Consider the following 15,201-nt stretch of genomic DNA (forward strand, 5'->3'; position numbering starts at 1 on the left):
GCAGGTTAAAACTGGTAACAAATGGTTAAAATGGTAACCTCAGGTAAGTAAAGGAACACAGCTTTATTTGTTTATTTATTTATTTATTTATTTATTAATCAACTTTACTTACTTTAAATGTTTACATACACAGACTATACTTTAAAAAAAAAGATGCAAGCGTTTTTAAATAATGGTTCTATTTAATTGTTTTTGAATTTCTTCCTTCCAATTTAATTATTAAAAGCTCTGTTCCAGAACTAAAAAGTTTTTACAATTTTTACCACTTTTACACATTTTGCGTTCCCGTACACAAAATTTATATGAAAATCGTTTACGACTTTTACAACTTTTACGACTTTTACCACTTTATAAAGTACGGGAACAGGCCAAAAAATTGCCGCATGCCTCTTTATAAAAATATCTAACAGCATAACAGTTCTATAACATTCATATCGGCAACACTGGTTGTATGTTGCCCTTTTTCATCTCAATAATTACTTAACCGGATTAACCCAGTGGGTTTTGATTTCAAATGTCAATTCCATAGCGCAAACGTCAAAAAAATCCTCTCGAAGTGGGTTAACCCGGCAAAAAACTCTAGTGTTACCGTATTATTTGATACAAAGGAGGAAAATTCGAATCATGAGATTATGCGTTTTAAATAGTAATTTTATGAAACTGTTGTAGTGGGGAACTCGATCCAAGAACACCTATAAAATGGGAACAATCCCACAGCGGCTTCCTACCCAGCATTAAACCTATGCTTCTACGTAGGTTTATATTATGCTACAACAACTAAATGGCATAGGCAGGCAGCGTAGGGCGTAGGACTTATTATCTGGGTGTTAATAGGGATGTTTAAGTACATGGGCATAAAGCGTGGGTTGATAAGGGATTTAAAGGCAGTATAGGAAGTTCCTCTTTATTGGCCTTAAAGTTAAGCCTTGGATGGACACATGAGTACCTGTCCCTTAAAAACATCCCAAGGCGATAAATATCTCTACAAAACACTGCACTCTCTTAGTCGAAGGTCACACTAGAGTGGCTTCATTGAAACGTTTAGGTGTTCTTAGATCGAATTTCCCACTACAGCAACATCATGATATTACTCTACTATGGAACTCGACCTAGGAACCCTTGAATATATGAAATTGTTACAATGAAACCACTCTAGTGTGACCAAGGCTCTGAAAAATACAAGAAAAAACTTGCAAAGTAAAATCGTCTTGGCAGAGTGGACCTATGCCGACAATTCTCTGCAGGAATCATTAATAACCACAACAGAGACTAAATACCAAATTTTAGTCATTTCGGTAAATCTTCAAAATACAGAAAAATCAGGATGTACCCACCCAGCAAAAAATTTTGGAAGTTGTGCATGTGGAGTTATGATTTCACTACACCCTTCGATGCAGTCCACACGGAGTTTAAGCAGGAGTATAAGCAGTTGCTTTAGAGATCCCTGCAAAACAAAAACAGTTGGTTGATCCCTACCCGCCGCTGCCGACATAATTTCTTCAAAAGAGAAACAAGAGTGTATATACATATGTATTTCGAAGAATTTGATATAAAATAAAAAATACAAACTAAGGCCATGTTTATATTATAGCCTTTTGCAGGGTTAACCTTCTTTATGAGGATTTGTTTGACGTATATGTAATGGAATTGACATTTAACACCCAGCGGGTTTGTTAAATCCAATTATATGTATGTATGTATATAAACGTACTATAAGGTTGCGAACATTTTTGTGGTAATTTACATTACGGAAATTTTTAATGGAGTGGAGTTGGAGTCGACTGCTGAACTAGTTATGAGAAGTCAACATAAAAAACTTTTAGGATGACGAAGCATAATCAGTTGCGCTTGGATTAAATGGATAACGTAGGAAGTACACTCAATTGTGATTGAATTTAATGGAAACTTCTTTTTAATTTTCTTCATATAATAAAGTTCTTTGTATTCTTGTTTTACACAAATAATAAATGCATTTTATTTATTCTGGGATATTTCGAAATAGCTTGCATTTTTAATGCATCTTTAGATTGAATGAAACATAATCCGAAGAGTACCTTTAAATTCAATCCAAAACACTACATCAAAAGCTGTGATTTGGATCGAAAACGGAGTGCATCCTAGCTGTGTGCAGTGGAAGCAAAATAGAGTGCATGCTAGCTGCGCGCGCTCTTGTAAAATTCATTTTACACAAATTTGTTTTACACAAATTATATATGCATTTTATTTATTCTGGGATATTTCGCAATAGCTTGCATTTTTAATGCATCTTTGGATTGATTAAAAACACAATCCGAAGTGTGCCTTTAAATTCAATCCAAAATACTACATAAAAAGTTGTGATTTGGATCGAAAACGGAGTGCATCCTAGCTGTGTGCTGTGGAAGCAAAATGGAGTGCATCCTAGCTGCGCGCTCTCTTGTAAAATTCATAGGAAAAGATGTACTCCAACGGCAAATGCTGGGTATGTATAACATCCCAGCAAAAAAATTTGAAAGTTGTGCAATTGGAGTTATGATTTCCCTACATCTTTTGATGTAGTCCAACAGAGTTATGAAAAATGCACTCCGTTCGATACATTTTATAAGCAGTTGCTGTAGAGATCCCTACAGAAAAAACCAGTTGGTTGATCCCTACACTTTTCTTCAATAGACAAACAAGAGTGTAGTGTATACATTTCGGAGAATTTGTTATAAAATAAAGAAATAAATACTTACATATGTTGCGAAAAATTTTGCGGTAATTCACGAGAGTCCATAATGGAGTCCATGTCCATTGCGAACATGTTTGTGGTAATTTACGAGACGGAAATTTTTAAATGGCTGGAGTTGGAGTCGAAATCTGAACTAGTGATGTGAAAGCAACATAAAAACCTTTAGGATGACAAAGCAAAATCAGTTGCACTTGGATTAAATGGAGAGAAAGGAAGTACACTCAATTGTGATAGAATTTAATGGAAACTTTTTTAATTTATGTTTATATAATAAAGTTCTTTGTGTTTTTGTTTTACACAAATAATAAATGCATTTTATTCTAAAGCCCTCCGCACATACGGCGCGTTGAGCGTTGCGTTACAACAACCACATGAAAACTTCAAGAACAAACTTGGCATCACTTTCACATTTTTCACGTGGTTGTTGTTTTCAACTCGCAACGCGTCACACAACGGACCGTATGTATTTGGCCCATAAGATATTTCGCAATAGCTTGCATTTTTACTGCATCTTTGGATTGATTAAAAACACAATCCGAAGAGTGCCTTTAAATTTAATCCAAAAGACTACATAAAAAGTTGTGATTTGGATCGAAAACGGAGTGCATCCTAGCTGTGTGCTGTGGAAGCAAAATGGAGTACATCCTAGCTGCGCGCTCTCTTGTAAAATTCATAAGTGAATTCATAGGAAAAGATGTACTCCAACGGCAAATGTACTGTACACTTGTAGTGATTCAACTGCATCCGCGGATGCAAACTTTTTGCTGGGATTCACAGGCAGGGATGGAAAATTCAGTACATTTGCCGTTGGAGTACATCTTTTCCTATGAATTCACTTATGAATTTAACAAGAGAGCGCGCAGCTAGGATGCACTCCGTTTTCGATCCAAATCACAGCTTTTGATGTAGTCGTTTGGATTGAATTTAAAAGCACTCTTCGGATTGTGTTTTTAATCAGTCTAATGATGCAGTAAAAATGCAAGCTATTGCGAAATATCCCAGAATAAATAAAATGCATATATAATTTGTGTAAAACAAGAATGCAATGTACTTTATTATAAACGCATAATATTGTTGTAAAATAATTCAGCTAAATCTCGGGTTTTGTTGTTTTTAAATTTTAGAACAACCAGTTTTATTAAAAGTGGGATGTAGTTAAAATTGATTTAATTTCGGGAAAGGCAAAGAATACTAGTTTCGTCCAACGACACTTGGACTCATCAGTTCTCTTAGTTCTTTGTATTGAAACAAAGAACTCTTCCCTAATTTTATGACGACCAGAGCTCAAGATAATAATAAAAAAAGTTTCCATTAAATTCAATCACAATTGAGTGTACTTCCTCCGTTCTCCTTTTAATTCAAGCGCAACTGATTTTGCTTCGTCATCCTAAAAGTTGTTTATGTTGCCTTTCCATCACTAGTTCAGCTTTCTACTCCAGCTCCACTCCATTAAAAATTCCCGTCTCGTAAATTACCACAAAAATGTTCGCAACTTTAGTTTGTATATTTTTATTTTATAACAAATTCTTCGAAATATGTTCATACTTGTTTCTCTTTTGAAGAAATTATGTCGGCAGCGACGGGTAGGGATCAACCAACTGTTTTTGTTTTGTAGGGATCTCTAAAGCAACTGCTTATAAAATGTATCGAACGGAGTGCATTTTTCATAACTCTGTTGGACTACATCGAAAGATGTTGTGAAATCATAACTCCAATTGCACAACTTCAATTTTTTTTTTGCTGGGAAACTACCCAGCAAAATGTTCGATGCCAAAGATGCCATTCAATCATGGGTGTTAGTGATCTGGCATGTTACCTTTTTAGCATCTTCATCGATGAATTTTATGTGAGCGTGGACCCCAAAAGATGCTATTCATTTTTGAATCCAAAGCATGTCATTTACACCAATGCTTAGACATATTTTCACCAATGCTTTAGCATGTCATTTTAACCAACCCTTTGCAATGGCATTATCATTACGACGAGAGGTTTAACAACTTTGGTTGTGATTTCGTGTCTCCGACAACATCAAGCCTATAGTAAGTAATTAATCTTATATATTTAGAAAAATGTGTATAAATAAAAACACAAAATTCATTTCTATTAGATCGATGGAATGGGGTCAAATGCTGATGAAAAGATCGGATCTTTCACGACTTCCTTTGCATGGGTTCAAATGCTGATGAAAATACCGGGTCTTTCACGACTTCCTTTGCTTTGGTTCAAATGCTGATGACAAGATCGGATCTTTTACGACTTCGTTTGAACTAATGCAAAAGATGCCATGAAATCACGTCATCGCATTGAATACCTTCCTTCAAATTTTGCTGGGTACCTATGCCCACAATTTTAGGTGGAGAAGTTTCCCTGAATGCCAAACTGTACCTAATTCGGTCTGAAAACGTAGCTAAAAACATCAAAATGTCCTGCTGAAATGCTGACTACTGTAGCTTATGCGAAGATGAAACAAAGATAACTAAACACTTATTATGCCACTGTCCAATACTCACGACAGAATATCTAACAACCTTCTTCCAAACCAAGCCGACAAGTCTGCTTCCGCTTCTTTCCAAGGGTCCGAAATGGTTTCAGCGAGAAGAAACTACCGCACAAACTCTCCATGTTACGTGGTTTCACTACCTCATACCCCTCGTCTATAAACTCGAAATCGCCATGTTGAAACAGCGCTAGCGTGACCTTCGACGAACGGATTGATCCGAAACCACAGTGTTTCGGACATCGGCTGCCAACCCAGCATCAAACCTATACTTCTACGTAGGTTTCTATGCTGATAGACCAACAAACTACAGCTAATACAGTAGATTTAAAATAAAACTTCCATTGCATATATGTACATACATACGTCAAAGAAATCATCATAAAGTAGTTGAACCATGCAAAAAGTATTAGAGCTATTAGCGAAATGTAGAACATAGTTTGCCCATACGCAGTTTTTATTGTTACAAACTCATTATTTTTCCTAAAACTCATTTATTTTGTTGTTATACTTATTAAGAACCACCTTGTAGATATCCAAATCAATGGAGAGCTTCGTCTTGCTAGCCTTTATGATCTTCTGCTAATAGTCCCTTAGATTAGTTAGGCCCTTGGTTCACCTTACAGGTTGATATTTCCTACCTAGGTAGGAGTCCTTATAACCATCCATGTGTCCTATTAGGTGTTTACCCAGCCGTAGAAGGGCAAAACTTCAAAGGAATATATCTAAAATAATGAAAAAATTGAACATTTGAAATGAAAAATATTTCCATTATAATTTTTTTCATTTGACATTTATTTCCTTTATAAAATGTTTCATTTCACATTTTCATAGAAACAGAATTGAGCCCCAGCTCGTATATTGAGCTTAGAGTGACCCAAGAAACAACATTTATTTTTTCCATTTGATCCAAAAACCTTTTATATGAAATTTTGTGGCGATCGATTGTATCCGTCTAGGTTGTCTGTGTCATATTCTATCTTATTGTGAAGAAACGTGACATAATTGCGCGACTCCTATTGATATTCCGAGATGTTTCCAATATCTGTCAATTTAAAACCTTTAACGCTGTTATTTCGGTGTCCGCGGAATAATTTATAGGTTTTTTTTTGTGAAAAATGATTAGAAAGCCTTGCTTTATCGACTGAAAGATAATTCGGCGTTAATATCTCAAAAATTCGAGAAAATAAAGTGATTGTTCTATCCTGATGACCAAAAATAAATGCCTATTTTTCATAGTACTATCGGAAAAATGATCAGAAAATCATTTCGCGAAGAACTAGAAACATATTTTTTTCTGTGTTTGATATGGAACATTATCGACTTTAAATCCCTACAAAATTAAAAACTTATGGCCCCGGCACATACGGTCCGTTGCGCGTCGCGTCACGCGTTAAGAACAACAACCACAAGAAGAAAGTGTAAGTGATGCCAAGTTTATTCTTGAAGTTTTCATGTGGTTGTTGTAGCGCGACGCTCAACGTACCGTATGTGCCGGGGCCATTAGATTCATTCGCTTCGGGATAAATAAGCCAACAATAACAGAAATGTAGGTGTTCTATTCTACTGACGTGGAGTGTATAATATTAAACAAATTCACTTAAAATAAATGAAAATGTTAAGTCTTATGCCAGACTATGAAAATTTTCATTGAAAACTCTCTGTCATTTACTTCTAAAATTTCATTGACATCCACACACGTATATGAAATCAAATGAAAATTTTGATATTTTCATTGCCTTACATTGGTTTGAGAGTTACGAATTTAAAAACAAAGAATAATTTCAGATTACAGAACCTTGTGTACACAGTTTCACCCCCTTTACACCTCTTGCCAATAAATTCATTTTCATGTTAATGAAAATGTTCATAGTCTGGCATAAGACTAACTATGTTTCAATTTTTCGTTTTTATTCACTTCTACATATGAACGGCGACAGCTAATTTGTTGTCGCCCGAAAATGAACTTTATGGCGACAGAATTTGACGTCGTCGGGCGACTTTTGCCATACGTAATGTAAAAATTGCATCTGGCAACGCGACACGACTTGTGTCGCAATAAAAAATCGACCGATTAAAGTATTGCCAATAAATTAAAACTTTACCAGTTCATTATTGTGGCTGAAAACGATTTCTACAAAAAAAAATTGAAAATCGGATTTTGATATTATGGGCCCGGTATAGCTATATCAAAATCCGATTTTCAAAATTTTTAGTTTTTTAGCCACAATACTGAACTGGTAGTGTTTTCATTGATTGGACAATACAATTCCATTTAGAGAATTTTGAAAATGGGCCCCATATAAATTACTATGGAAACAAAGATGCTTGGTTGGCACGGATAATGTAAACCGATCGCCATAAAGTCATATACATATAAGGTTTCTGGATCAAATGGAAAAAAAGATTTTTTTTGTAACCCTAATTTAGCTACAACACTGCACCGCCCGTGAAGTAAATAGTTTATACAAGGTTTTTGTGGTGTTTCGATCACAATTTCTTTTGTGTGGTTAACGTTTTCCTTTTTTTATTTGGTTTTTTCATTCATTTAACTATAACATTTATCGCGAAGACTTCTTTTTGGATTCGTATCTTCTCATTCCACATGACATTTTGCTAAGATGTTATTAGTTTTTATATTTCGGGTCTAAGCTTACAGGCTGAAGAATACAGTACATTTAATTTAGTCACTTAACCGACGACCAAGGTACCCTCATCGGGGAATACATGAGCGGGTACTTCCAAATTCAATGGAGCAGGTCCCTTACGAATACGTCCAGAGGCATCGTAGTGAGAACCGTGACAGGGGCAATAGTAGCCACCGAAATCACCGGAATTGGCAATGGGTACACAACCCAAATGTGTGCAGACACCGATGACAACCAACCATTCAGGTTTTGTTACACGTTGCTAAAAAAAAAAAACAAACAATTGCCGCTTAGCTGAAATACAATTTCACTTAATATAAATTTTACTTACATCATCGGTTTGAGGATCCCGCAAAACGGATGTGGGGACACCGCGTTCAGTGGCGATTTCACTGGCGGTACGGTGACGAATGAACAAGGGCTTACCACGCCATTTGAAGGTAACAGATTTGCCTTCTGGAATATCAGCCAATTTGATTTCAATCTTGGCCATGGCCAATACATCAGCAGATGCGCTCATGGAGCTAACAAAAGCGGTGACCAAGCCCTTGGCGGCATAAGCACTGCCGACAGCACCAGCACCTACCAACATGTAGGAGAAGGCCTTACGTTCTTCGGAGGTGGTGTTTTTGCGGCTAACATCCTTGACGGAATCGCGACGATAAGCCGAGAAGTCGGGAGCTTGCAAGTCAGTGTGGGCCAAACGAACTTGTTGGACAGCTAAGAGAAAAAAGAAAACACACAACATTCATTAATTCACATTCATCATTCACTTAATTACAAAAAGGTAGCAATGGAGCAACATTTTCTTTCACATTTAGATAAATATTCATTAAAAATCAACATTTCACAACACTCAGCTGTTTTCATAACATTCTGGGAGCAATAACAGTCGTTTTGTGTCTCTACTGCTACCATTTCATAACCTCAAAAAATTACATAATTGAAGAAACAAATGCAAAGTTTGGACAGAAATTACTCTGGAATTCCTGGCAAATATCTTTACATTTGCCTCTCCATGCATACTAGGTGTGAAGTAATTCAGAAATATTCACTTGTGAGTACTGTCGAAGCTCTGGTATTGCCACAAGGAGCCTTCTTTTCCGAATTCTCAGGCACTACTGTTCTCTTACCCTGGACCGCAGTGAGGGCGGCAGGTTTCAAACCATTGGGAACAGCATGGGAGCTGGCACGCAAATAAGCACGCGACACGGCGTTAATCATTTTTTCGTATTCGTTAATAAAGTTTTCTAAAACAAAACAATAGAAAAAACAGTGAATTTCCCAATCGAAATTTTATTCGTTTGACGAGCTTACTTTTCTCCCAACAAAAAACTTTTTGCCCACTTGACAGCTGACAGTAACACAAAAACGATTCACACACACTCACAAGTAGTATATTTTGACGTTAACAACAGGGTGCTTCGGGCGGCTACAAAATTAAGCAACTGTTAATCACGCGAGGTTTACACCTACAAGTTATATAATTCGTAAATACAGGAAGATGATGATCTGTTCCTTTACTTTTAAAAATGGTAATGCCAAGTTTACACTTGCGCTCTAAAATCCACTGGATTTCACGAAATCCTGAAATACACCCCGGTGTTTACACTTATTTTTTTGTTGATTTCAAGCATATCACAATAATCAAGGTAGATGCAAATGCGCAGCTGATCGAACATGAATTTTCGAAAAAAGTTGTTGTAAATTGAATTAATCATCAAAAATTTACGACAATATAGAACTTTACTGCTTCATTTCGAAAATGATAGTAAAATTATCTATATATCGTATTAATTGTTTATAATACTATAAAACTAAAAAATGATTTTATCGTTGAGACATTACAATAATAAATTTTGATACATAAAAGTTGTGTTCAGAAACTGCAAAATATTACTACTAGCAGTATTTTCCCCGTTTAGTGCTAGAAATGCGTTCCAGTACTCCGAAATCTAGCAAGACTTGCACTTGATTTTGAATAAAAGGCTCTTCTCCTGTTCTCTGCTATAAAATTTTTTTTTGGAATTTTGGAATCTGGACACGATTGGCTGATACGCTGATTTTGGCATTTTTGCTGGAGTTTTTGCAATTTCCGTCATTTTTTCGTTCCCGTATTTTTTAAGAAATTTGTATTGGGAAGCAATTTTTGACAATTCGGTCTATTTTCTAACATTACCATTAATAAAGTACGGGAACACAATGAAAAATAGCATTGTAACAATGTAATTTAATATTTTTTCACGTTGTTTACAAATTTTGATATTAACATATTTTGTTCCAGCAATTCTCACATCTACCTTGTTTATTGTGATACGTGAAAAGTGTTGCAACTTTTGGTACTTTTTAAGGCAAAAGCAAGGTTGTATATCATGTGTACTGTGATTTCGATGTTGATTTCGCTGAAATCACGAAATAAGATGATTTCATTTTTGTATGCGAAATCATGATAAATTTTGCATGATTCCGCGCGAAATCACGAAACGCCTTCGAAATCACGAAAAGACGCCGAATGTAAACCAAACATAACAGTGGCAAAAAATGGTAAAAGTGGTGAGCTGGGGCTCAATTCTGTTTCTATGACAGATATGTATACCTAACTCTCAGCGCGACCTCCAAAAAACTATTCACCAACCTACCACAACAACGCTCTCTGAGCGTCCGTAAGCTGAAAACACATACAACGTTTGGGTAAAGTTTTGTGTCGTTTTGGCCGTTTTTACACTGTTGGGCATGATGCCGAAAATTTCAAATGCATTTGAAATATATGCCGACAAACAGATAAACGCTGGACTTTGGTAACGGCGTCGCCCTGTTGTTGTTGTTTTTTTTTTTTTTCTCAACGCCCAACACAAAACTTTACTCAAACGTTGTATGTGTTTTCAGCTTTATTCCAAATACGTTGAATCCAAAATCACATTTAAAACACAAAATCCGCGACCGAGTGGATTTCGTAAATGTAAACCAAGCATTACTTAAATGTTTTCATTTGTAACTCTTAGGGGTAGTTTACATTATATGTAAATGTCATATGACATGAAAATTTCCATCATTATATAGTCGCTAATATGTGTAATATTGGGGATTTTCCTTACGCCATTTACTTTGTGCGTCTACATCAGCAAAAATGTAATAAAATTACGTCTCCACATTGCTTGCGTGGGTAGATATGGAATGTTTTTATTTCGTGTCATATGACATTTACATATAGTGTAAACTAGAGCTCCTCAATACTCTTTCCTACCCCCTATTGCCTAAACGACATACGAAACTTTCCCATTATTTTGGCGTTCTTATGTCGAGTTCCCCATTACAGTAATTTCATAAAATTACTTTTGTATGGAACTCGATCTATGAACACCAAAATAATGGGAAAGTTTCGTATGAAAGTTTAGCGTGTAACATAAGAGTTTGCAATGAATTGTATTTCATGTTTTGTTGGGCTTTTGTTTTTATAATACAAAACACACATACATACAAACAATAATACTAAGTTTACATTTACGAAATCCACTCGATTTCAACTGTCATTTCCTTTGATTAAACGTCAAATGAAATCCAATGGATTTCAGATGAGATTCCATTTGACGTATACAGTAATTTCTGGTTACCTGCATCATTCATAGCTGCATTTTAACGTTACCTGACCAAAAATCTGTTCATATGCAACTATTCTCTAGATTCCGTTCAATATATTATGTTTTAGTGCACAATCAATAGCTGCATTTTCGGCATAGCTGCATCAAAATTTTGGTGATTTTACTTCAATTTGGTTGTAAAATTTACATATATCTGCACAAGAAAAAATTTTAAATTTTTTTGCGAACTCAAAACAAGGATAAAATTCAACCACTCTGATTTTGTACTGATAAGAAGTGTGCAAAACAAATACAACACAAGAAAAGATAATGAATTGTAAAAAATTGTAACGTTTTCTCTCCCGAACTTGAAATGTCTCTCACTTTATTATTTCAACATTGCTTATAGCTGCACATCATATGCACGTAAGTAATATTGAAGATATCGGCCTTGTTGGGCAGGTAAGCGAATTTAAGCTTCCTGCATTTTGGGGATTGCTGCACAAGAAGTCGTGCAATTTTTGATTGTGCAGGTAAGCAAAAAATACTGTACACAAAGGAATTGACAGTTCAAATAGAGTGGATTTCGTAAATGTAAACTTAGTCCGTGTTTAGACACACACATTTCTCGGGAAATTCAGTTGTTAGGCAATAGGGGGTGGGAAAGAGTTTTGAGGAGCTGTTTCCTCTCCGCTCTCTCCCAAAAAACTCAATTTACTTTCCCGAGAAATTTGTGTGTTTAAACACAGACTTAGTATAACGTTCTGTCAAAGTTAAATTTTTTTCAACTTACAAAACCCAGCAAAATGTTCGATGCCAAAGATGACATTCAATCATGGGTGCAAGTGATCTAGCATGTCATCTTTTTAGCATCTTCATCGATGAATTTTATTTGAGCGTGGACCCCAAAAGATGACGTTCTTTTCTGGATCCTAAGCATGTCATTTTAACCAATGCGTTGACATGTCATTTCCACCAATGCTTTGGCATGTTATTTCCACCAATGATTTGACATGTCATTTTCACCAATGCTTTGACACGTCATTTTCACCCATGCTTTGACATGTCATTTTAACCAATGCTTTGGCATGTCATTTTCACCAACCCCTTGGCATGAAATTTCATGTCTTGTTTGGAAAATGGAAATGCTGTATTGAAATATGGTTTTCATGAAAAACAAAACTCTTTATTAATTCAAACGAATTCATGAAATAGCTACAATTAATTTATCAGTTTAGTTTTTCAAAAGTTTACATCCAAAATTGCAATGTAATCACCACCGCTGCAACGCAAAAGATTACTTCCTCCGTTCTCCGCAACTGATATTCTTTCATCTTACAAAAGGTTTTTTCAATTATCTTCCCATCACCAGTTCAGATTTCAACATGGACTCCAAATGCACTCCTTTAAGTATTTTTATTTCGTAAATTACTTTTATTTTATAATTTTGTTATTTTATAACAACATTTTGTTAATTTATACTCTTTTGTTTAGTGACGGAAATATGTAGGGATCTACAACCCGGCTTGCTTTAGGGATATCTAAGAACAAAATGTAACGAACGGGGAGGAGAGAATTTTTATGGAAAAATACCATTTATGCTTAATTAATTTATTTTTAATTGTTTCTTTCCAAAAGTAGTTTCTTCTTTATTTTCAGATTCTTGTTCCTTTTCGTTTCGGACTTTTTTTCAAATTCCAAGAAGCGAGATTTGATTGATTTCATTCTATGTCAGATTTAGAACAGACAAGGGAACTTTTAAAATAGCAATGTGTGCAGTCCGATTCTATTTTTAGCTCGATGGTTGGGACTACATATAATACCAATTGTTTAGAAGTTTTAGTTGTTTGATATGCAGGAAATGTAAGACAACATCACGACGACAGTTCTAACAACTTTGGTCTGTTCCAGAAACTGCCAGAATCTACTTATTTTTACTACGATAACAATTTTTCCTTTATGTTATCGGAAAAAATCATGGTAGAACAAGAAAAGGTAGCAGCAATACCCAGCTGACTGAACTGGGTTGTAGTGTTAGTGTCAAATTTCATATGACATTTTATACATTCATTTCTATTTCGATGTACATTAGGGACATATATTTTTTGAGAAAAAAATATATCATTCGGAAAAAACCATTTCCCAGAAAGACTTCTTCATATCAATGATATGTAACCTCCTCCAAGTAGAGGTGATACAACGTTTGTTAATATGTGAGGTATTTTGTTAAAATTTAAAAAAATAAAGCCCTAATAAACATGTGCTTCTTTAATTCTAAATCAAAACATTGAAACAGCTTCTCCTTTTTCTATGAATTTCCAGCGACCCCAAACTTTTCTGCAAGAATTCTACTTTCTGCGAGAATTTATTCATTTAGTGGAATGATGTGGAACCATAAAAATTGAAAATGTAACGAATTTTCATTCATGTTTTCCAAAATATTCAACCAAATGTGAAAAATTATTAGTTTTTTAAATTCCAATAATTTATAGACATTTCCTTGTTTTGTTTACAAATACAACTGGCAGTAACGTTACGAACAAAAACAAATTCCTTTGTGGTTGTTGTTCGAGTTGTATTTGTTGTAGTATTAACTTTACCTTGTATTTGTTCTACCATGGGTACAAATGCTAATGACAAGATCGGATCTTTCACGACTTCCTTTGAACCAATGCAAAAGATGACATGAAATCACGTCATCGCAAAGAACCCCTTCCGTCAAATTTTGCTGGGAAAGTATACGCTCGACGTATTTCGGTAGTTCTCATAAGTGGTCTGTTCCTTTACTTTTAAAAATGGTAACAGTTGCAAAAAATGGTAAAAGTGGTAAACTGCTCTAATATAAATTGTATGCTTTTTAAAGTAAAGAACGCTTTGCAGGTTAAAAATGGTAACCTCTGTCACGTAAAGGAACAGAGCAAAGAATACATGTGTTCTACTTTTTTCACCACACACGCCTTGGGTATACTGCTAAACCTAAATAACGACGGGATGTACACAAATATATCACCAACCTACCACAACAAGGCTCTCTGATGAAGTCCAATTTACATATGCACATTAAATGATTTCGTTTTACGAAATCCTAGAATGAAATGAAGTGTATTTACATCTGTTTTTTGCGTCATTTGCTTGCTCTTATGTTACACGCTAAAACTTTCATACGAAACTTTCCCATTATTTTGGCGTTCATAGATCGAGTTCCATACAAAAGTAATTTTATGAAATTACTGTAATGGGGAATTCGACCTAAGAACGCCAAAATAATTGGAAAGTTTCGTATGAAAGTTTCAGCGTGTAACATAAGAGTTAGTCCCGGGCCACACTAGAGTAATTTCATTGAAATTTTGACATGTAATTATGCGTCTATAGATCGAGTTCTATAGAAGAGTAAAATCATGAAATTGCTGTAGTGAGGAATTCAACCTAAGAACACCTAATTTCATGAATTTTTTTTAATGGAATTCACTGTAGTGTGGACCGGGACTTACGCACACAATCGCACATACACACTTATACAATAACACAAACACACGCACGCAATATATTTATTCAGGAAAATAGGAATTTCACAACACAAATGTGCATCAGATAACTTAAATTAATTCCTAAAACAAAAAAAAAACATAATTTTTGCAAGTTTTTTGACCATTTATTTTCACTTTTCTCATCGTTTGAGTATTTTTGTTTTTCAACACACACAAACAAACAAAGACATCATAAAACAGTTGCCTTTTTGTGGTAGTTTATGACGGAAAAGCAGGGTTG

The 15,201-nt window shown here is 35.1% G+C and overlaps 1 protein-coding gene across 2 annotated transcripts; it reads right to left on the reverse strand.

Moving 5' to 3' along the window:
* Positions 1-7,680: 7,680 nt before the first annotated feature.
* RFeSP (Rieske iron-sulfur protein) lies at positions 7,681-9,306 on the reverse strand. Of its 2 annotated transcripts, none has more exons than XM_073969412.1 (4): positions 9,173-9,306; positions 8,989-9,105; positions 8,187-8,575; positions 7,681-8,117 (listed from the first exon to the last, which is right to left on the reverse strand). In XM_073969412.1, the coding sequence occupies exons 2-4, from the start codon at positions 9,077-9,079 to the stop codon at positions 7,899-7,901; spliced, it is 699 nt and encodes a 232-aa protein (XP_073825513.1). In that variant the 5' UTR covers positions 9,080-9,105; positions 9,173-9,306; the 3' UTR covers positions 7,681-7,898. The 2 variants fall into 2 exon arrangements, with proteins under 2 accessions (XP_073825513.1, XP_073825512.1); XM_073969411.1 differs by having other exon boundaries at positions 8,911-9,105.
* Between the last annotated feature and the right edge of the window lie 5,895 nt (positions 9,307-15,201).

This window comes from Musca autumnalis, unplaced genomic scaffold, assembly GCF_047663935.1.
Source record: "Musca autumnalis isolate F117 unplaced genomic scaffold, ASM4766393v1 scaffold_2, whole genome shotgun sequence".
NCBI classification, from domain to species: domain Eukaryota; kingdom Metazoa; phylum Arthropoda; class Insecta; order Diptera; family Muscidae; genus Musca; species Musca autumnalis.

Bases quoted from the DNA above. Each gene is read 5' to 3' on its own strand.
- RFeSP (XM_073969411.1), bottom strand. From the start codon at position 9,079: ATGATTAACGCCGTGTCGCGTGCTTATTTGCGTGCCAGCTCCCATGCT. The intron at 8,576-8,910 runs GTGAATATTTCT...TTTTTCTCTTAG, and splicing joins AGCTTCGACAGTACTCACAA to CTGTCCAACAAGTTCGTTTG. The intron at 8,118-8,186 runs GTAAGTAAAATT...TTTTTTTTTTAG, and splicing joins GGGATCCTCAAACCGATGAT to CAACGTGTAACAAAACCTGA.